This window comes from Apostichopus japonicus, chromosome 15 (genome assembly GCF_037975245.1).
Source record: "Apostichopus japonicus isolate 1M-3 chromosome 15, ASM3797524v1, whole genome shotgun sequence".
Lineage (NCBI taxonomy): Eukaryota > Metazoa > Echinodermata > Holothuroidea > Aspidochirotida > Stichopodidae > Apostichopus > Apostichopus japonicus.
In genome coordinates this window covers 22,314,841-22,337,726 of record NC_092575.1, presented here as the reverse complement: position 1 = coordinate 22,337,726, position 22,886 = coordinate 22,314,841, and the positions used below count along the sequence as shown (strand labels likewise).

General features: G+C 38.8%; 1 protein-coding gene across 3 annotated transcripts in view; it reads left to right on the top strand.

Annotated features, from left to right (window-relative positions):
- The window catches only part of LOC139981065 (tetratricopeptide repeat protein 28-like), a 109,581-nt gene that overhangs the window by 19,768 nt on the left and 66,927 nt on the right, over positions 1-22,886 (top strand). For all 3 annotated transcript variants that reach the window (XM_071993210.1, XM_071993213.1, XM_071993209.1), the window contains exon 2: positions 4,798-5,127. In XM_071993210.1, the coding sequence (XP_071849311.1) occupies positions 4,798-5,127 (330 nt within the window). The remainder of the gene's footprint in view (positions 1-4,797; positions 5,128-22,886) is intronic.

The window sequence follows — 22,886 nt, the reverse complement described above, 5'->3', positions numbered from 1 at the left end:
GCTTCTGTAAGCATAGGTCTTTAAGCGTGGTTTAGGAACAGTTAAATACAGTTTGTTGGAGGAGTGAAGTGTGCGAGTTGGAATATATGGCAAGAGACAGGTACACAGGCCGTTCCAGATGATGAGCACAAAAGGTGAGAAGAAGTAGTAGAGTAGTAATGGTCCTAGGGCTGATATCCACTCACTGACCGACTGATCGGTACACGCAACGACTGTTTGCTTGTTACTGACCGGAGCTTGTTTAGTTTACCTGCAAATTATTATCATGTCATTGGATCTTACATTCGTGTAAAATGTACAGTTTCAGTCGTGAACCCTTGTACAATTGCCAGTCGTGGAAAATGCTACGTGTTAAGTTTCCCGACTGAAGCCGATGATCGAAGATTTTCCACGTAACGACAGTAGAGTTGCATAGAGTCGTGATAAGTGGTGTAGTATGTAGTGGGCTTTTACAGGACTTGATCTGAATGACACAAAGTTACAACACAACCCAAAATGTACTTCTAAAGGAACATGATTTAAAAGCAAAAAGCACGGTAGACAACAAAACAGATGATCGTGAACCAGTAGTTCAAGGCTAGAAATGTTATTTTATGATTGGTTCAAATTTAAATCTTTTCAGTGGTTCATCTTTGGTCAAGATTTGTTTATTATGGTTACAGTAGAGAATTTATTTCATTAAGACTTTTGGAAAACAATTTTGGGAAGTTATACAAATCACAACCAGAATAATTGGAAAGATAAAATTCTACTGCCTGTAAGATGAAAGTCAACTTTTATCCTTTATCATGCTAATTTACTTGATCGTTTCAATAACAATGAAATGCACCTTACAACCTGATGTCAGTCCTTGTTTGTTCTGCTGATATTCAGCAACCATAATGTACCTTGTTACAATTGTTTGCAGACAAGACTGATAAGAGGTACCAATGGGTACTGTCTGCCACTTGTGTTGTACCCTGAGGGGTGTGAGGGCTTTATGTTTTTTCCCTGAAACTTTCTCAAGGACCCCTTACATGCCACTACATCTAGTCTTTGTGATCTTGTCAGTTTCATGTTTAGCTACGGTCCTTTCTTGGACCATCTACAATTGTTTACTCTGCAAGTAGTCTTCTTTGTGTGATCCTGTCTGTTTATTTTGCTGCTCTCTTACCTGCCTCCAATCAACATCTGTCCACTTCACCATCTACCTAACATACAATATCTTGTAAGTTCTGTTATGCACTGTATACCATATCATCCCACCTCCCCAGCACCCCCCCCCCCCCCCCCCCGCAACTGTCTCTTCCTTTCGAATATACCATTCAGAAGTTTAAAGGTCATTCAGTAATTACTTCTCTCATCTCATAGCTGTCTTGACTCTACTTTTGCATCTTCCCCATATACCGTACCTAGCCTCAAAATTGGTACTATTTTAGCACTGTGCCCCCCCTTAAAACTCCCTCCAGGTCACAGCCCATCACCTCCTTCCCAATCTTAGCCATTCGCGAAGTTTCGGAGCCTATTCTGGTGATAGTCTTTTTTCATTGGAAAATCAGGTTTTCGGACGTTTTCTGAGTGTGTATGACGTTCATCATCTGAAAGGGAAGTTTCTCAAAACAAAGTGTCCATTGGCTTGTTTTCACACATTTTTCAATCGTGTTTTCACACATTTTTCAATCGTGTTTTCAAATTTTAGCGTACTTTAAAGTACTTTCTTGGAGGTTCTCCTAGTTTTTCACAGGCATTCAGGATTATTTAAGTACAGTAGATAATTACATGTCTCATCTCAGAGTGGATCAGTACATTGAGAGTGGCAGTATATCAACCTACATATTGCCAAACTGATCCTATATCACTGAATTCCCCTACACTCTCCCCCACTCCCCATCTATTTAGTACTTGGGCTGTACGATTATGAAAATGTCATGTACGCAACATTATAAATATTAAAAGAAAGGTTACTACTGTGCACTAACTATCATAGCCAACAGGCGCATAAGTAAAATGAAATTTTTCATTGATTAATCAGGCTTTTCTTTGATATTCCTGACAGCTACAGTACTGCTAAACTCCTCTCAGCATTAGATCATTGAACAACTGTAAGCACTAAAGGCATCCTCTGTTCCTAGCTGTTTCATCTTCAATGGAGATCCCATTCTTCACAATAGGTTTGTTTGGTGTGTGATGTAATCAGTCTTGTGTTGTTAGTAAAGATGGTAAAGTGAGTTTGTAGTATTGATTTCCTATTGTGCTCTCTCCATTGTGCTTTGAATATGACAGTTAGCTGTGTAATGTTCATCAGGGTCAATAGATAACCAGTATTGGCTGTTCTACAGAAGGTGGTTGTATACATGCCCCTAGGGCAACAGAAACACCCTTTAAATTAACGAAAAATGATCGCTTATGTGCAAAAGTTTCCATGTTATAATTTGCAGCAACTTTTAAAGATTGTGAAAATTTAGCTACTACTGTGTAGTGAAAAGATTAAGGACAGGTCCTGTCAACAGATAATGCTAGGCTTTCATCTGGATAGTAATTTGGCCACCTTGCCTCTAGCCTTTGTTAAATACTACTCCTACTTTATCCTTATCTTCTTCCTAAGAACTTTATTAACAACATTTATCATCCTCATGTTGGTTTTGCATAGTTTATAAATGTTACCAGGCTCTAACAGTCACTATCATGATTTAAAAAAGAAAAAAACTAAAATTGAAAACTTATTTTTGGGATTTGAAAGAAGTCAGGAGAGCTCTTGAAAAACTACTATAAAATTGAAGTATTATTTAGTAGTAATATTATTTTCAATGAGTAAGTTTTTCCTCATTTATGTCTATTGCTTTATGTTTATCTCAAAACCATAACTCTTTTTAATGAGATATGTACAGTATGTTCAGTATAACCTGTGAGAACATTATTGATGATCATTGTTTATATTTGTACAGTTTATTCTGATTTACTAATCAAAAGTAGATCAGAATAAAATCAGAATAAACTGTACAAATTTGAAAACACAATTTCCTCAACCCTGTACTTTATGCACTGTTATGTACCATTGTATTATAGCTAACACATATATACTTCCATAATTTGTGTAACTTATTTACAACCATACCAGCCTGTCTCATATCCCTAGGTAATAAACCTGTGTTAGTAGATCCATACATGTGTCAAGTGTATAAGAATCTTATATGCAGCTTTCAACAAAATTCTGATAAATTTAATGATGTTTTACTGTTATTTTAGCAAGCACCCCCACTCTGTGTTTATGGAGTAAAAGTAGGATAGTGTTAACAGATTTACAGTGATGACCCACAGCTGACTAGCCCATCCACTGTCATCAATATGGTGATCTTTCATCTTAGGTGTCACCAGGTTAAATCCTCTGCTTGGGTACAAGTATCCCAATGTCATAAATAACTGCGCAAGACCTATTTATCCAGTTTCCAGAAGAAATCCCAGTAGGTGTAATTTCTATTGTGCATAACAGGTTTACATGTGATATTTCAATTTTTGAAACATCCCCTGCTGAAATTATATAGTAGGGTAGGATCATGGTTGATCCACTAATAACTGCCCAGATTATAGCATCCATGTCCCACCTCACCGCACCTCACCCCACCCCACCCCAACCACACCTTCCCAGTCCTCTCTTCAATTACAGTTTCAAAGAAAAGTTGGCGATCCTGTTTCCCATCTTGGCATCTTCCTACAAACTATCTCAACTAACCATCCCAACTCCTTTCCCTATATTAGAACTCTATCTACCCGCATTAAATCCTCAATAAGTTTTAAACTTCCGCAAAGTATGACACCAACCACAGTAGTAATATTTCTTGTATTGAAATTGCATTCTAATTTACTGTATTAGAAGTAGTAAAGGTTGGTTTTGTCCCTTTGGACCTTGGCATCTATCTTAGTATCTTTTAACTTTTTGAACTTTTTAAAATTTAATATGACATGCTTCTAAGCTATAACTGTTCTTAGAGTGATGAATGGGTTAAGCACATGGAACAGATGGACTAGCAATTACCCCCCCCCCCCCCCCCCAAAGTATCCATATGTGATTACAATTTGACCCAATGGCACCTTTCCATATTTTATGAAATTACAGTGTCCAGCGTTCATCAGAAAGCTTTCAATATTGTTTATAACAAGCATAGCAATATAACAGTGTGCAGCTTAGTTTTTGCACAACCTTTGTGTAGGTTTAAAGTTGTATAAATGCAATTCATATATTGTGTGAGTTTGATAATGTAGTTGATAATTGATAAATTTATCATGGAATTTTGAGTACTGTAGTAAGAGCTGCTCGCAATTCCACTGGGAAGGGAATAGTGTCATGGTGAAGCTCGCCTGTTTAATATCAAACTCTGGTCCCAAGGGTCAGGGTGTTGACACTGCAGGCAATATACATGTGTTTTATTTGATTTGATACTCATCTGTCCTGGTTATGGTTGCCCTTTACCATCTGTGAAAAGTGTAGCAAAGTGGTGAGACAATTATGTAGAAAATTTAGATACCAAGTATGTGGTCAGTGTGAGAGAAGTTGGCCTGTAGGTGTGCAATAAACACAGTTTTACCTCAAGAAAATTAACCATTTGACCTGGGTATTTGTGATGTTGTCTTTTTGGTTGAAGAAATGAAGAAATGAGGAAGAAGAAAAAGGAGGTAATGTACAGTGACATTGCTAAAGTTGTCCTTGGTTTACTTTGTCAAGGAGATTATGTTGAGTTGTTTTTTCATTCAGTCACAAACGGTCACAGCTGTCACAAACCAGGACCTAACTTCCTTTCATTTCTCTTTTGACCCATTCAGAGATCGGCAATAAGATCATCTCAAGATGACAGTAGCAGCACCACAAGTAAGGAATCCATCTCGCCTCATTCTAAGAAGACCGACGAACCCGTCGGTGTCCTCGATGACAAACGCCTCCTTTTTCAGGAGAAGGTGCGACTAAGCAACGAGGCGTGTCAAGAGGGGGACTTCAAGAAGGCCGTCCAGCTCTACTCCGAAGCTCTTATCTTAGATCCAGCCAATCACATCCTCTTCAGCAACCGTTCGGCAGCTAACATCAAATTAAAGGAATACGAAAGTGCTCTCCAGGATGCAAACAAGGCCAAAGATTTAAATCCAAAATGGTCAAAGGTAAGTGATTTGTGATATTCAAAAGTCTGAAATTTTGCTCCTCTCTTACCTGTCTCCATTCTACAAACACTTTCCTATCTACCAAAACTGTATGGCTGGAATTTTTTTAGCACTGTGCCACCTATACCCCTCTTCAGGGACACCACCCACTCTCTCTCTCTCTCTGTATGTCTTCTTCTCTCTCCCTTCCCTCTCCCCTCCCTCTCCCCCTCCCCCTCCCCTCCCCCTCCTCCTTCTCTCACTCATCTTTCTGTCTGTAAAACCTCCGTGGTTTAGGGAATATGTTGTTATTCGAAACGTGACTCTCAAATCTGCTATTTCACAGAAAAACTTACTAATTGATTCATTGAGTTAACGTCTAGAAGGATGTTGTAGAGAAGATTGATAAAGAAAGTGTTCTTTTCAAAAACCCAGTATCACTGTAACTTGCACACATTATTAAATGAGATACTTGTCGAATCCTTACAGTTCAAACACACAGTACCACAGTTTCCACGATCAGAGCTGGAAGCTCAGGATTTTATCTTCATGGGGGTCAAGGAAAAGCACATCTACAACTTATATAAAATAATGACAATTGTTACTTTAATTCCCTTATTAACAATTAGATAATTGATATTACATTACCTCCTGGCCAAGATTATCAAATGAAAAAGAGAAAAAATGGGAGGAAAAAAAAGTAAGATGTTTTTCTTTTCTTGTATTGTCCACAATTGGTCTGAATTTTAGCAAGCATGTTTTTAAAAGATTTGCCTGTGATTAACCATAATTGGCAATTGTCTTTGATTTGACTTTTCCTTGCTTGACCTGTTTTTTGGTTAAATAGATCAATAATGATATATCCTTGACTTGGTATGCACATGTTTTCTCTTACAATTGGCTTTAGTACCAACCCTTTTTGTGTGTGATATCCTTTAAAAGCTACGCAGCCACAAAAGTGTGTGTTTGTATTTCCAAATTTCTGTTTTCGAATCGCCGTTAGTATTGCCTTTGATAGTGCTTGCCGTCAAGCAGTGGAGCAGATCTGTAAATGTGACAAAGCTGGCACAACTATAGTACTTGCTCAAAGACTGGAACATAAATAACACGATCGGTAAAATATATTGGTTCGGGTTTTGTGTGGTAAAAGGAAGTACATTACTTTACAATTTCAACTATAGATGTACAGTGAATAACAACCTACTGTGTATGTTTGATAAAGTCAAATTGAAGGAGTATGGAATGTGTGTGTGTTTTAATACATGCCTTTCTCTGGAATGCTATTGTTATGTAATCTTAACTTTTACATCAACAAAATATTTGAACAATTTTGAAAGTCCCAGCAACATTGGAACATTAGAAAACTGTCCCAATTGGCTGGGTCATTATGTATGGCTCTGAAAATTTGTATACAGAAGGATGTGGAGCATACATGTGTTATTGAAGATTGATGTATCTAGTAAGATGTGACATCTGTTCATTTCAGTGACCTCTTCTGGGAGGGTCTTACTATAACTTTTCAGGAGATGCTGTAAATATTGATGTAGATTTACCTTCTTATTATTGGGCTGGCCACACTGTCATGTTAGAAGCACAAAGAAATACATTCATGGTATGTTGAACTTGTACAGAAGTTGACAAAACCGTTGCTAAGTGGCAACTTGCCAAACGAGAGTTCTGCCAGCCAATTGTCACATGATATATGGCAAGAATTTAAAAAATGCATCTTTAAATTTACTTGGCAAATCATGAAATGTTCCCAACGCTGAGGTTAAGTCTCACCTTTTTATTCTTCCATCAGCGTGTGGCATTAATGGAAATAATTTTACTTTCGGATGATCAGTACTTTTCTTGCCATGCATCAATATAGATTCTATTTTTAAATAGTCAGTACGCACAGGGTATAAAAGTCTTGAGCAACTCCTGGACGTACAAACTGATGACTATTTGATAGTTAAATGTTCCTTAACTAATTCAAAATGAAAACTGTTCCCCCCAATGTCATGTTTAGTGTACATGTGATGAAAAGTGATTAAGTTCTTCTGACATTCATTGTTGAACGCTACTTTGATGTTGGAAAAGAATGACAAACCGGATACCTTCTTACTTTCACTTATTTTCATTTACGTGGAAAACTTCTGACGTTAGGGTTAGTCCCTTGAGGTTTCATACATCCCCAGTAAAAAGTTCATAAGTGCTCATTATTTCTAATCAAGTTGCCTTCTTCCAACTGTCACTTCTTGTAAATGTGCATTAAAAAAAAAACAATAGTCAAAACTAAAAAGCAGAGGGAAAATATTTCTCACTGTAACTATTTTGGTATCAGTAAGTTGAAAAGACTGGCGTAAATTCTCAAAATGACAGAGATAAATTGAAACAGAAATGATTTCTTCTCATTTGAGGACACATCCATGGGGAATTAATACAAGCCTAAGGGGGTATATGAGCGACCTTGAGGCCCCCAACAGATCACTAAAATTTCCTGTTTGTTCCTTGGAAGTGTCGCTTTGCATTCATGTTGGTAAATTTTGATGTTATTTGATACATAAATTTTGACCATTTGTGACTTGGTGTCCTTGTTATTGATCATACTTAACATAGTTATTGGGACCAGGGCTTTAGCCACGTGGATTGGGTGGGGTGAGGTAGAGGGGGGGGGGAGTTCATGGGGGTGACACATACCTCCAAAAATTTATTCAGAATTTCAGTTTTACTGAAGTGATTGAAGTTGGTATATTTATTTAACAAGCAGTACATACAATGATACCTTATATACATTACTGTGAGAGACCAAGTTTACTTTTAATTAATAGTGGGTTTGCGTTGCTGTGGTATGATTGAAATGTCAAATTTACCTCATCCTTCCCATACCTGTCTCTAATACAGATGCGCTCCTAGTCTACCTAACTTACAACAATTGGGTAATTTTTGTTGGGCATTGTGTCCCCATTTGAACCGGCCCTATCATTCTATTGCCCTCTCCCATCCGAAATGACAATTCGGAATTTTCCAAAGTCGATTCAAGTTTTTGATTTTTCATCTGCTTGCACCTGCAGTTTGTGAAGTTTTGAAGGAAGAGGAGGTCACATTCCCACCCCCCCCCCTTCTCAGTGGCAAGTTTGATTTCAGCTTGATGTTTATGTCTGCATTTTCAAAATTGGGTTCTTAGAGTTTGACCAAAGTGATATTGATTGCAAATACATCCTAACCAGTTTGCAGAGTATAATATTTATTACTCTGAGAAACACACTACTAGCTGCCTTACAGATCCTAACCAGGTAGATCATATTCAAGTGCTAAAGAAGTGCTTGAAATTTATGGCCATGTCTCAGTCAGGTTTAGATCAAAAGTGGTTTTCTTGTTCTTTTGCTGTCAAATCTGATACAGAAGGCGAAAATGAATGATGAAATATTATCTGAAGGATCAAACTGAACGTGTCCTACCTGGGTTTAGGGAAATTGGTATCCGTTTATTATAATGTTTAGAGATTTTCCACTAAATCAATCCACACTACTAACTTGACTTTTTGTTTGCTCGAAACTATATATAGTTTATCTTATATAGTTGATATCTCTGTAGAACCAATTGGGTAAGGGTACTTTATCAGAATTTTTAAGTAAAACAATTCGCTTTTTGAAGTAAATTACTATTTGGAAAGAAGGCAGACAACCAGTGCTGTGTCTTAGACAGGGTTCGACTTATGGCCAAAAAATTACATAGCAACAAATTTCGACAATTGCTATACAATTTTTTTGTTGCATAGCAGTTCCCCAATATTGAATAGCAGTTTTGAAATTACCACAAAACGGACCAAATGTTGGCGATCAATGTATTAACTAGAAAATGTTTGTTTATTATTATTATTTATACTAGTGTTGCTACGATAATCGTTTTCAATATCGGTATCGGCCGATGTTTGCAATATCGGCAGCATATCGGTATCGGTAAAATTTTGCCTAATTGCCGATAACAGCAAGCCGATATTAAACTTTTCTTTTTAACAGCAGAGCTACTTGTACTTATTTATACTTGCAATGATTTGTTAATCTGCCCAAGACGATCCATTTCTTTAGCGTCAGTTAAATTCAGATTCATTTTCGATTAATATGGAAACCTGACTCTCCGTAACATCTAAAAACACGTCTACGGCGCGCGAATATAACCAATGACCTTCGTGAACCTTGGCCTACACACAGCATTAGTGCAGCATATATACACTGTACTAACCATTCATTTCCTCAAAAGCCTCCGTGAAAACCTTGAACATGATGCATACAGTAACTGCACAGTTCAGCAGTGTTGGAAAACCTTGCTCAATTTCCCGCGAACACACTGCCGATTTCCCGCCGGTGTTCGCCTGCCTAGCACGCGTAACGTGCGAGCATAAAGGCGTGGTGTCCAGGGGCCCGTCTTAGGGCTATGGTGGGGTCATGGGGTAGAACCCCTCGTGGGTACCTGGGGGCGAAAGCCCCCGAAAATTGTTGTCATTTTTTGCGATGTCTGGCGATGAAAAAATTCGCAGTTGAGGATGCAAAATACTGACAACTTTTTTTGTTTAAATTGTCACGAAACTGATGAAAATTTTAAAATGACAAGTTAAAGTAGCTATATTATGTTATAAAATGAAAAGAGATTTAATCTGTCTTTCAATCTTTAAAAAGTGCAACTTACAAAACTCCCGATATTATGAAACAAACAACGTTCAGCAAAGCCCCGTTTCTAGACTGCCTAACAATGAATAGCGTGCACTATGCGTACATTTTTACAACTGCAGTGCTTAACCCTATACCCAACTACTGCACCAGGGTACATGTGCTGCGAATTTGCCCAGGTACCTTCCCAACAACTGTGAGCTCATCCCCTGTGTAACACCTGTTTGTTAACATTTTTTGGCACGTTGCCAGGGAACCTTTTAGTTACGTGAGATCCGTAACCGCCGAGGTGGTTAGGCTATTTGCTTTACACTTAACTATGGTAGGATATTATTTTTTCAGGTTTTTTTTTCGCTATACGGTCAAGTGAATAAGTTGTACATTGAGTATAAACTCAATAAATTATAACTTCTACATTGTGATCGACAGTTCGTAAGTTAAGGTTTGAGTGTTTGCTCCCAAATCTGACTAGGAATTTGTATCGCACAAATCGGCACATTGTGCGATGCTGATTTGGAAACGTCTCGCAAGTTTGTCGTTTTGGATCGCATTTTGCGATGCGATACCGGAAAAATCGAACACTGGTCTTAGAACACTGTTGCAGTACTTCAGGTAGCTTCTCTAAATTTGATTTATTTAGATGATAAGCTCAAAATGTGTCCAGCAAGAAAACTATCGTTGTGCTGATATCGCTAATATCCGATATTCCAGTCCCGATATCGGCCAGATGCCGATATTTATAAACAGCCAGAATGAAGGTCAAATCGCACTTGGAAGTCATACTTTAATACATGAGGTATCCAACTTGTAATCGGCTATCGTCACTTATTATCGTTTGCACAACTCACCAAAAGTAAACACTTGTATAACTCTCATTTGAAGAAATTGGGTGGTGAGTTTTTTCACAAACTTAGTACATCTCTCAGATACGACTAGTATTTACTTTGGTCCTCTGTTACCTGTCTCCTCACAACCTCAGCACTCTTATTCTGCTGTGTCTAGAGTGAACAGGCAACCTTTAAACACTGTGCGCCCTCTATAACTGGACCCCATCAATCAGTGACCTCCCATCTCATTCTACCTACCTAAGGTTTCTAGAACATTGGGTTTGGAACTCGAAATTTTTTATCTGCTCGAATCTTACGGAACTGCGGTAATCAGGACATATATCGGTGCTAACTGAAAGGCATAGCTTTGGGTTAAATATCATGTGCAGCCTGAAAAGCATCCTTTTCAATTTGAAGGATTTTTGGGTGGATTCTGGACTCTGCCCCTTTCCCAAATTTTTCTGTTTTCCATCAACTGTAGATACAAACACATCTGATAGTTTCTTTACCAATGCCATCCGTCAAATATAAAGGCAATGACTGTGACAGAGTTTGGACCCTAATCCTTACTGAAGCCATCAGTCAAATAAGGCTATGATTAAACAGGGTTTACACCCATATACTTACTGATGTCATCAGTAAAATAAGGCTATGAGTAACAGGGTTTGGGCCGTAGTACTTACTGAATCCATCGGTCAACTATAGAGGTAATAACCTTGACAGAATTTGCACCCATTTACTGATGCCATCAGTCAATTAAAGCAAATGACATTGGCAGGGTCTGCAAAATGAAGAAATTGGGAGTTTTCATGCAAGAGGAAAATGTAGGTCTCAGGTGGAAGTACCAGTTTATTGTAAGGTGATAAGTAACTTACTTAATTGAATAGACATGTACAACTGATTGTTATCAATCTTACTGAAGGCAACTGTAGAATATAGTGATAACCTTGATAGATATTGTAGTAACAGCATGATCACTTTACACTTGACTCTTAAAGACCAAATATGGAGGCAATTTTTGTTGTTGAGATTTTCCATTAATTTAGGAGTTTACATACCCATAATCAACATGTGTAAAAAATAATCTTCCAAAACCTACTATAACCCATCAAAAACGACCACGAAAATGGACATTTTGGGTAGTCACGTGACATGAACCTCTGGAATGTCTGAAAACAGAGATTGACCCAAAGGAGCCTCTGGTCACCGTGTGACGTCAAAGTTTGTATACCGCGAAAATCAAACGCTGATATAGGCACTGTTTGTACACAGATAGCGAACAATTGTACTGTTTTTGACTTCCAATTTCGAGCGTTTAAAAAGCTGTTAGCTTAAAACAAGAACACATGAAGGTTAACAACAAGTTTTAAGACAATTATAAGCAGAAATTTTAGTTAAATTGCTTATTTTATTAGCAAAATTTCCACTCAAATGGAGGCATCTTTTACATAGCGTAGCGTCAATAGGTCCGTTCGGTACGATATACTTACATAGTACTTACTCGTTTTAATATCCAAAAGTATACAAACACAGAAAAAGTATCCTGTCAATAAACAAATTTAGCAGTGAATATCCTAATCCACGTTTCTTGTTCAATCCTGGGCGAAAAACTACCGTGAGTCTGTGTAATTCCATAGAGTTAGGTCTAGTTGAAACAGGCCTTGACCAGTACTAACATCCCACAATCACAAGACAGTCACTAACGAAATAAAACGTCCGATCGCTACATACTCACTGGCGGATCCAAGGGGGGGGGGGCCAAGGGGGGCCATGGCCCCCCCAAAGGTGAGCCAAAAAGTGTTTCCGAACAACCGCTAAATCATATGATTGGAAATTTAAAAAATCGAGAGGAATAGCAGTGGTAGACTAGTCTAAACCTTTTCGTTTTCTGGTTTAAAATTAAATGCAGAGCTCCCAACTGACCCGCAATTCGCGGGAATTAGACCCGCATTCTAACACCCAAACCCGCTGACCCGCACAAGCATCCGAAAAAACGCATTGTAATTGTCAAGTATACATAAAAAAATTGCATCAAATTTTGACTTAGCAACCATCATTTCTTTAGCATTTAGCATAATAGAGTATAAAACCTCCTTTACAGCATCATTTGAACCGCAAAATAGCCTATAATTCTTTTCATTGGGGCGAGCAGCGAACATTTTCATGCCACGGGAAAGAATGAATTATCACCTACTATTCAATTTATTGATTTTACACACAAAAAATGCATATTTCTCAGAAAATTTTGGGTGTCCATAGCCTTTCTAAGTGCCACCATTTTACATGTAGGCATCACCGGTATTCCAAAAAAAAAACCAAATTGCATCTGAGGGCAGTGGCGGTGGAACCGGGGGGGGGGGGCTTGGGGGGGGGGCTCAGCCCCCCAATGAAAAAGTTGAGGGGGCATATGCATGACAAGCCCTCTAATATTTACCAAGGCTCCGAAACGTGCATCTGCCCATTTTTCAATGCATACTTGTCGATCTGTCCGATGCACACGTATACTATATAGGTGTAATAATTTTAGTAATTGCTGGGGGACCCTCAGCCCGTCCCCTGGCTATAGACCACATTGTCACCCCAACCGCGTCTTCACGCCCCGTAAAAAGTGGAAGCAGTGAGTGTGAGTACCGGTAAGCGTAACACAACTTCGTCTTAGGCCAATGACTTGTCTCATTTCAGCCAGTTCTCCAACATACCCTTACTTAGTGGCGGAGGGTCCATATATACAGACAGGGGGCGGATGCCCCCCCCCCCGACGGACTCAAATGGACTGCTGGCGCCCTTTTCAGCTTTTCACTACTTTTTATTTATTCGCGATTATTGACTATTTTATTGCGCTCTCATATACCTATTGACATTTGTCATATTCTGTTGGTGTAATTTTCCGACAAAATGGCGACGACACCTATTTATTCTCCGTTCATCTGCAAATTAGCAAGGCCCGGAAAGGGTCATTTCCTGCAATCTAGGGAGTATCTTTACTCAAAAATTTTCTGTACGCTCCGCGCCAACCTGTGGTGGCGCTCCGCTTAGATAGTATTGAAAGCGCCCCACTGCCCTTACTACACTCAAAAACGTCTTTACGAGTACACTACGAGTAAGAGCTACTCTCTATCGAATATACAATTTACAATGTTTTTATAGACTTTTACGTGCAATCTGAGAAATTGCAGGCTTGAGACCCATATTTTAGGGCTAGGTATTCTCAGCATAAAACACTCGGGAAGTGCCGTTTCCGGCCATCTATGGGGGTTTGAAAAAACCCAAAATTTTCTTCTACGCACCGCGCCAACCGATGGTGGCGCTCCGCTTAGATAGTCTCCACACATTAGCCCCCCCAATAATTTTTCCGTTCCGCCGCGCCTGTCTGAGGGCGTTCAGCGATAGAAAATTTTCAAAAGGGGAGGGGTACCCTCTCCCTTTAGACCCCTCCCCCATATCACTCTAATGCCACTTTGGCCCCTCCCAAACAAAGACCCTGGATCCGCCAGTGTACATACTACCGTTTTTATTCAACTCCTTGGACCATGCAGATGTCGGAATAAACAGAACGGACATTATTACACATGTATCACGAACTCACGATACTGGAATACAACAAATGAAATAGATAAATCCTAACATGGCTATTTACACATGCTGTGAGCCAACGCCGGCGAGAGTTGTAACTAACTACCGTACATGTACTAACAATGCTATACCCTTGGCACGGTATATATATACGGTCATCTCTTACAGTAAATATATTACTGTCAATTGCGTGATATAATGTTACATGTAAGGACGTCCAGGGCGTGTTTACGGTCAATTTCACATTAGCTATGTCCGACCATGGTCCGACACAGCTATCGACAGTATATAATTTTCACAGAATGAGACATTTGCAGCATACACAGAAGAAGGGTCATGCATGTGGACTCATGGGCATGAGATACTCCGGGTGCTGAAAAATCTTTCCGCGTGGATCTCAAAAAATTGATCCAAAGTCTGCGGCGTTTTTCGTCGGTTCTTTTACTCGGAAATCTAAAAAAGCTGATGCTTTTGTTGGATGAGGTATAACTGCAACCTCCAACAACACAGAATTGTGACATTTTGAGGAAAAAGGAGTAATATCGTTGATGTTTTTGGCAGCTCAAGTATACGACTTTACACACTAAAAGTATAGTTGTGAGTGAGGTATACAAACGTTGACGTCACATGGTCACCTGATGTCTTAGAAATGTTTCAGGAATGTCTGAAATAGAAGCTGACTTTTCGTCCCATTTTTCACTTATTTAACGTCCGAAATTGGTAAAGTTAATTACAGCAATGTAATTGGAGTCAGTTAAGGATTACATACATGAAAAATGGTGGGATTTTATGTTCATCGAAAAGTCTCCATAGTTGGTCTTTAAGAAAGAATTAAACTTGGTACCGAGTGTTGTCCTGCAGGAAGGGAAATTTGGGTCTCGGTCAAAAATGTCGGTAGATGCAACGATTAGTTTTTACATCAACCCCATACTGATGGCAATATGTAAATTGTAGAGATAACCTGGATAGGGTTTGTGTCCAGAATCAATGGTTTCTAATTCGGTGATAACTGCACCTCTAGTGATAGATATGAGTGCCTTACAGCATGACTTCCCGCCCTACAGTACTCTAGAAAAAGTTACAGAAAATATAATTGTACCCCCTTCCGGTTTAAAATTAGAAATGAGGTTTGTCCTGTAGGAGGTAAAGTTTTTGGGTTCTTGGTCAAAGAGTCAGCATGGTATGGTGATATCAAGGTCATTAGTACTTGTCAGAACAACTGTGTTTGGTAGTTAAATGGTTAGTTGATAATCATCATCACTTGTACAGAGAAGTCTCTGTCAGGCAGAGTGTGGTAATGACCTTGATACATGTATATATGTCCCTGGAACCAAGTGTGGAGTTCCACTATTTGAATATGAAGTTCTCTTCTATTTAAAGACTGCCTGAAGTCACTATGCTACCCACAAAGCCACCCAGTGTAACTATCTGATTCTGACTGGTGGATCACTGGAGAAGCATTCCAGTGGCACCATTTTATCAAACTTCTACTCCAGATGGTACTACAGTAGGCATGAGTGCTTCCCAATCATCCCCATCCATCCTTTCTCCCTCCTAAGCCCTTGAAAAGAAAAAATTGGAATGGTTAATTATCTGGGGTACAAAGGGTTGCAAATATATATTCTGTTGTTATTCAAAATAATCAAGAGTGAAGACTAATTACAAGGAACATTTAAGCATGTATAATTCTATGTAAGCTACCAATTGGCTTGCCTGAAGTAAAAAAGTTCACTGTGGGAGTAACAAGGCTCTGAGTGAAAGATCGGAGTGCTAACATGATGAGGAAACAGGTAAGTGAAGAGTTGAGTAAATACCCAGAATAGGTAAATGTTGATATACATTGAACACATCTTACATTGTCATATGCCACTATCTATACAACAAAACTTTTCCATATGGTAGGTATATCAGTTCTGAAACCAAACAGACATTTTAAGTATGCACAGCTGATTTGGTTTATGGAGTCAACTGCTATATATTGGAGAAGAACATTGTAACCAGTGTGTTCTAAAATCAGAAATTTTCTTTAAGATAGTGAGGTTTATGACTGAAAAGACCTACCTACATTTCTACATGACATATGTGGTCAATCATACTTGTAGTAGTGCATTTGCTAATCTCAATTTGAGTTCAGAAAACAACTATCTTATGCTGCAAACTACCGAAACATTGTTTGTCACTAATTATCGTTACCACGTTTCTAGTTTCCTCTCTGGCCCTGTCAATTTCCACCTTCGTTCATATATTAACTTGGGGTCATTTGACATGTTTTTGCGAAACCTGTCTGTAACCAGTAACCACTTTGTGCAATGATCCATCACAAGTAACCGGTTTATATTTCAACTACCTCTATTCACCATCCTCTATCATGTGTAAGGAAAACTCAACAAACACTGGAATGTTATCCTTTTCAATTAAGATCTCTTTGAAAAGTAGCTCTTCACAAGGTCTGTTTTGTGTTGAATTTTTGATGATGAGAAAAAACTGTTTGCATTTTCTGTATCTTTGATGGTCACCGTATGGACGATATAAGATGTGGACGTCGGATGGAAAAGGTAAGATTATCCATTTGTCCTCTTTTAGAACATTTCGGACTCATTGTATCGGATTGTTTTCTTTCGTATGAAAGCCGTTCTATCGAAACTGGTTTGATCAGAGAAAAAGCTTGTGTTACTCAGTGCCTGTATTACTAAGATCCAAGATGTAAGGCATAATATACAGGTCTTAGTTTTACAGGGTTAATGTCTTAGCTTTCCAGTCCCCCCGGTTATAAATCTGGACCCCCCTCTGTTACCCCTGTTTTGCTACTTGATAGGTTTGGTTACTGGGACAGATTTGTATCGGTAAGAGAACGTCTCTTGTTAGTATTCAAACCAATACAGACTCATGACTTTCATTTTACCCTTGAACTAGCAAGATCAAACCTCATTCTTCTCTAGGTTGAATGAGCATGCAATCATTACATTGAAAGTGCTTTGGTTATTTTGTGTGTAATTTCAATGTAAGGGTACAATTTTCAAAGAACTAACTGACTATTCTTTAACCTGTCTCCTCACAAGAAATGCACTATCCCTCCCTCCATGGCTAGAGCCATATGATTATATTACCCCTTCATTAAAGTGACTGATCTTCCAGGTGGGTGGTATTATAAAGTCACTGTCATATTCAGCGAATAATTTAGTGGCTCACATTTTGTGTAGCAGTTTGTCAGGTTTATCAAGTTGATTGCTCATAAAATACTGGATATATCGTATGTTTCAGTCTACAAAAACTGCTAGATACACCCAAGTAGCAGTTATGTATCAGTTTGTCCATTTTGCAGATCATGTTACTATGTGATACCAGGTAAAGAGTACCCCGATACTAGCTGCTCTTATTCTCCCCTTCTACCACCTAGGAGAGCTGTCTGAAATGGGTTTCTATATTCACCGTATTTGGGGTCGTTTAATTTTAATAATACTGCATGCACTCTGTGTAACCAATGGGAACAAGTTCATGGTGATGTGTGTGTTTAAGGTCTTTTTGGATGAATGCTTGGGTAAATATTTACATAAGAATAGGGGATGAGACTTTGTTGTCAGTTGATCCAGGAAGAGGTGAAATGATTCATCACAAAATAGAAAAAGAAGAAGGAAGCATCCTAATCGATCGAAGTAATTGCCTGTTCAGCATGGCAAAGCTCACTACGGTTAGGTGAATTTCAGGACCAGGGAGTTGTTACCATTCAAGTGACATAATCTGCCTCGCCAAAGGAATTCTTCTACCACGGTTTTACATACATGTATGCATGCATGCATACATTCTCCCTGGTTGGTTGCTACACTACATGTATTTATGTGTGTACACAGGTTTATCTGTAACTGACACCACACAGCTGCTATTATAAGTCTTCGGTTACCATGGTGATTTGAGGTTGTTTAGGTCATGAGGTCTATATAAACTGTACATGGTAGTGGGTCAGGTAGAGATATATAGGAGGTGTAGGTGATAGCTTGTGGTGTTTGAGGCTTTTGACGGGGAAGAAGGAATTTTTACATTGTGCTTATAGAATTGAACATTGTAGTTTTATGAACTCATACCACATAGGTTGGCGGTTTCATGTTACACCAAGCATGTCCCCAAGGGAACCATGATTAATTCTGTAACACGTTTTCTGATTAAGCATAGGTTGAGATAAAATATGTTACGAGGAAGTTATTGCTTGAAGTAGAGCAAGGTCAGGGATGTAGATTGTGGAACAGCCAGCTGAATAAACTCTTCCAAACAGCTGAGAATAATTTCACTCCATTTGGGACATTTATAGGTATGTTAGAGTCATATACATAGCTTCATTTACCAGACTGCATAACAACTTGAGCAATCTACAGATGGCAGAATCACTACTGCTGAAAGTTTAAAATTGTGTTATTGATTCGTTACATTTCTTTGAGAGATGTATTTTTTCCAATGTTGTTATTGTTACCAATTGGTGAGGTTCAGTGGCGGCGGAACCGGGGGGGGGCTTGGGGGGGCTCAGCCCCCCCAATGAAAAAGTTGAGGGGGCAAATGCATGATAAGCCCCCCCAATATTTACCAAGGCTCCGAAACGTGCATCTGCCCATTTTTCAATGCATACTTGTCGATCTGTCCGATGCACACGTATACTATAAAGGTGTAATAATTTTAGTAATTGCTGGGAGACCCTGGTCCCTCGGCCCGTCCCCTGGCTATAGACCACATTGTCACCCCAACCGCGTCTTCACGCCCCGTGAAAACTGGAAGCAGTTAGTGTGAGTACCGGTAAGCGTAACACAACTTCGTCTTAGGCCAATGACTTGCCTCATTTCAGCCAGTTCTCCAACATCCCCTTACTTAGTGGCGGAGCGTCCATATAAACAGTCAGGGGGCGGATCCCCCCCCCCCCTCCTGACGGACTCAAATGGACTGCTGTCGCTCTTTTCAGCTTTTCACTACTTTTAACTTATTCGCGATTATTGACTATTTTATTGCGCTCTCATATACTTATTGACATTTGTCATATTCTGTTGGTGTAATTTTCCGACAAAATGGCGACGACACCTATTTGTTCTCCGTTTATCTGCAAATTAGCAAGGCCCGGAAAGGGTCATTTCCTGCAATCTAGGGAGTAACTTTACTAAAAAAAATTCTGTACGCTCCACGCCAACCTGTGGTGGCGCTCCGCTTAGATAGTGTCGAAAGCGCCCCTACAGACCATTCTTGCCCCCCCCCTGACCAATACCCCTAGCTCCGCCACTGCCCTTGCTACACTCAAAAATGTCTTTGCGAGTACACTACGAGTAATAGCTACTCTCTTAAAACACCATCGAATATACAAATTACAATGTTTTTACAGACTTTTACGTGCAATCTGAGAAATTGCAGGCTTGAGACCCATATTTTAGGGCTAGGTATTCGCAGCATAAAACACTCGGGAAGTGCCGTTTCCGGCCATCTGGGGGTTTGAAAAAACCCAAAATTTTCTTGTACGCTCCGCGCCAACCGATGGTGGCGCTCCGCTTAGATAGTCTCCACACATTAGCCCCCCCCAATAATTTTTCCGTTCCGCCGCGCCTGGTGAGGTTTAACATTACCAGCAGTGATACTGGCAGTATGTCAAGCTACAGTGTTGTTTTCCTTCACCTTGACACATATTTAAAATATTAAAACAAAGGGAAACTGATGGATTTCACCTGCCAGTGGCAATGTGACATCACAAATATCTTACAAAATGGCAGCCTATTGCTTTGTGAAGTTTTGATCTAGGATATTTCCCATACTGGACAAGATTTGTTTACCTCTTTGGGAGATTGTCCTGTGTCTCAAACAGCTCTATCATATTCAATAAAGATAATGGTTGTTGGGCTTGCTTCTCCTTCAGAGGTCAGTCCGAGCTTGAAAATAGAATTTATTTATTTCTTTATAGCTGTATTGACATTTTCTAAAGTTTGGGTATTTTTGAATAACATGATATCAAAACAAAGTAGTTCGTTCGGCAAATTAGCCTAGTTTTATGTCAGTTGACCACTACATTACAGTTCGTTCGGCAAACTATACTAGTTTTATGTCAGTTGACCACTGTTGCAGTTTGTTAGGCAAACTATAGCCTAGTTTTATGTCTGTTAACCACTGTTGTAGTTTGTTAGGCAAACTATCCTAGTTTTATGTCTGTTAACCACTGTTGCAGTTTGTTAGGCAATCTAGCCTAGTTTTATGTCTGTTAACCACTACATTGCAGTTCATTCGGTAAACTATACTACTTTTATGTCAGTTGACCACTGTTGCAGTTTGTTAGGCAAACTAGCCTAGTTTTACAGTATGTCTGTTGACCACTGTTGCAGTTTGTTAGGCAAACTAGCCTAGTTTTATGTCTGTTGATCACTGTTGCTAATATCCTAGTTGCTGTTTGTCTTGGCTACAGCACTAGTATCCGACATGTCACAATGTAGTGTGGTACAGTGTTTGTGTAGAATGTATCTCTACAGTGGGGGGCACTCTCTCCCATGTGTGTATGTGTGTGTTCAATTACAGCATAATACAAATTACACCAGCCTGGTGGCTACTTACAATAATTGATTTGAGATAAATAATGTACAGAACTCACAGGTTAAGTTTCTTTGCCGAAGGAAGTTGAACCCAGAGGAGGTATTTCACGACCAAATCTTTGAGGGTATGGTTTTTTAAAATTTGTCGATCGGCAGACTTTTGGAAATTTTATATCCCTCCCTCGCAAGTTTCTCATATATGCTCGGCATTCTTCCTATATATGCCTACAGTTACCAGGCTGTGTGTATCATCTGGGATAAATTAATGTTTGACAGTTTATGTAGGCAGTTATATTATTGACAGATAGGGCTATTTCACCCAGAGGACCCTGAATATTCCTATGGCCTAGTGGAGTTGAAAGAAATAATACAATCAGCCTTTTATTTTCGGTAAATTTACCACTGAGAATATTGTCAGCAGTGATTAGATGAATCGTGCCTCAACCAGTCCGTGGAGGACCGTATAGGAAAATATATCCTGCGAATTATTGGAAAAGGGAACAATTTTGATATTCATGTTGTTTTGCATGATGTATGAATAAAGTAAATGTTTCTTTCTCAAGTGGACTATAATCGAACCTTGTAAACCAAAAAACTAATGATTCCATACAGTATTTGAGTTTTTTTGTACAGATGTGTATTTGAAATGGTGTGTGCTGGATAACTTGTTACAGTACATTAGTTCATAACTTTGAATATTATCCCACCACATTCCAAGAAAAGATAGCTTTTGAAGAAAATTTGCCATGATGATGACATCACACAGCACCCACTGTTTTATAATTCTATATCATAAACAGAGCTTTAAGCCAGTCGAATAGAGTTAACCTTTTAACGAAGACATCTACAGACTATTAGAATGAGATGGAACGCATCACAACTCTCTTCTGCTTGCTATCTACATAAATCCTTTTAAAAAAACTTTGAGATTTTATATCTCTTTTCTACCAGTGACATTCAAAATTTTGGAGGAGATCATTGTGAACCCACGTTTTGCCCCCTCTTTAACCCTGCCTGCCCTTTTGACTTTGCACACCATATGAAAGGTGTTTGTCAGTCACAGAATCACTTTCCCCAGGAATTAGATGTGCATCTTTGATTTACTTAAATAGTGCACACACTTAGGCATGACAAAACAGCATTTTGAAATCATCAGATAGAAATGTCTTTAAATGTTGACTCCTGAGTGATATTTCTTTCAAGTGTTCAGGATTTGCCATTCATCATTTGACAAGTCAGTGGTAGGAATGCACGTAGACAATCCACAGGGGAATTCCATGTTCAACTACAGTAGTTCAAAGGCTGATTGGTTCTTAATACTACTTGAAGAAGATTTAGAAGAAAAACAAAGACATTAGAAAAGATAAAGAAAAGGAAAAAGAAAATGACATGGAATTTGAATGAATAGAGGGCAGTATACAAGATTATACCTCAGGGTAAGCTGTCAGCAACAGTTGTTAAACAGAAGAAATCTTTTGAAGGAGAACATATTTACAAATCCTAAATTTCCTAAGTATTGAAACAAAAGCAACTAAGATGAAAAGTGATAATTTGGTGAAAAAGAAAAGGTTGTTTATATATTTTATACTCAGCACGTATGGTTTCTGTGCAACGGTTCAAACTAAGCCACAACCTGGTATTTTGTTTTTTCATCAATGATTCTCTAGGTTTCTAACAATCGCTACTGTCCACCTCCTGCCCCCTCCCCGACGCCGCCTCTCCTTGATGGGTAGCATTGTCTACAATTTTGCCCATTGACTATGAACACTAACTAAAGTGTGGTTTCGCAAGTCTTATTTAAGTGTAAATTTGTACAGTTCCTGTTTAAATGGTATCTGAGAAAGGCTATATTGAATTTAAACATTACAATTTTCTGTATGTACATATATATATACATTTTGTCCATTGTGTAAGATATGCAGTTATGGATAGACTAGTAGTTACGTTTTTGTTTTTAAGGCAAGGTGTATTTCATTCAAGAAAGACCAGACTTTTCCTCTTTAAGCTGCTTTACAATTGCTATGTTACAAAACTGCCAAAATTTTCCCTTCAGCATCCATTTGATAAGAATTGAACGTTCACTTGTGAAACAGAAAGTACATGTATGTTTCCTGGCTTTCTTGGAAGTTATATTTATGTTTGGCATTTTTTCCTTAGGGAATCTTTCTTTGTCAGAATAATATTAC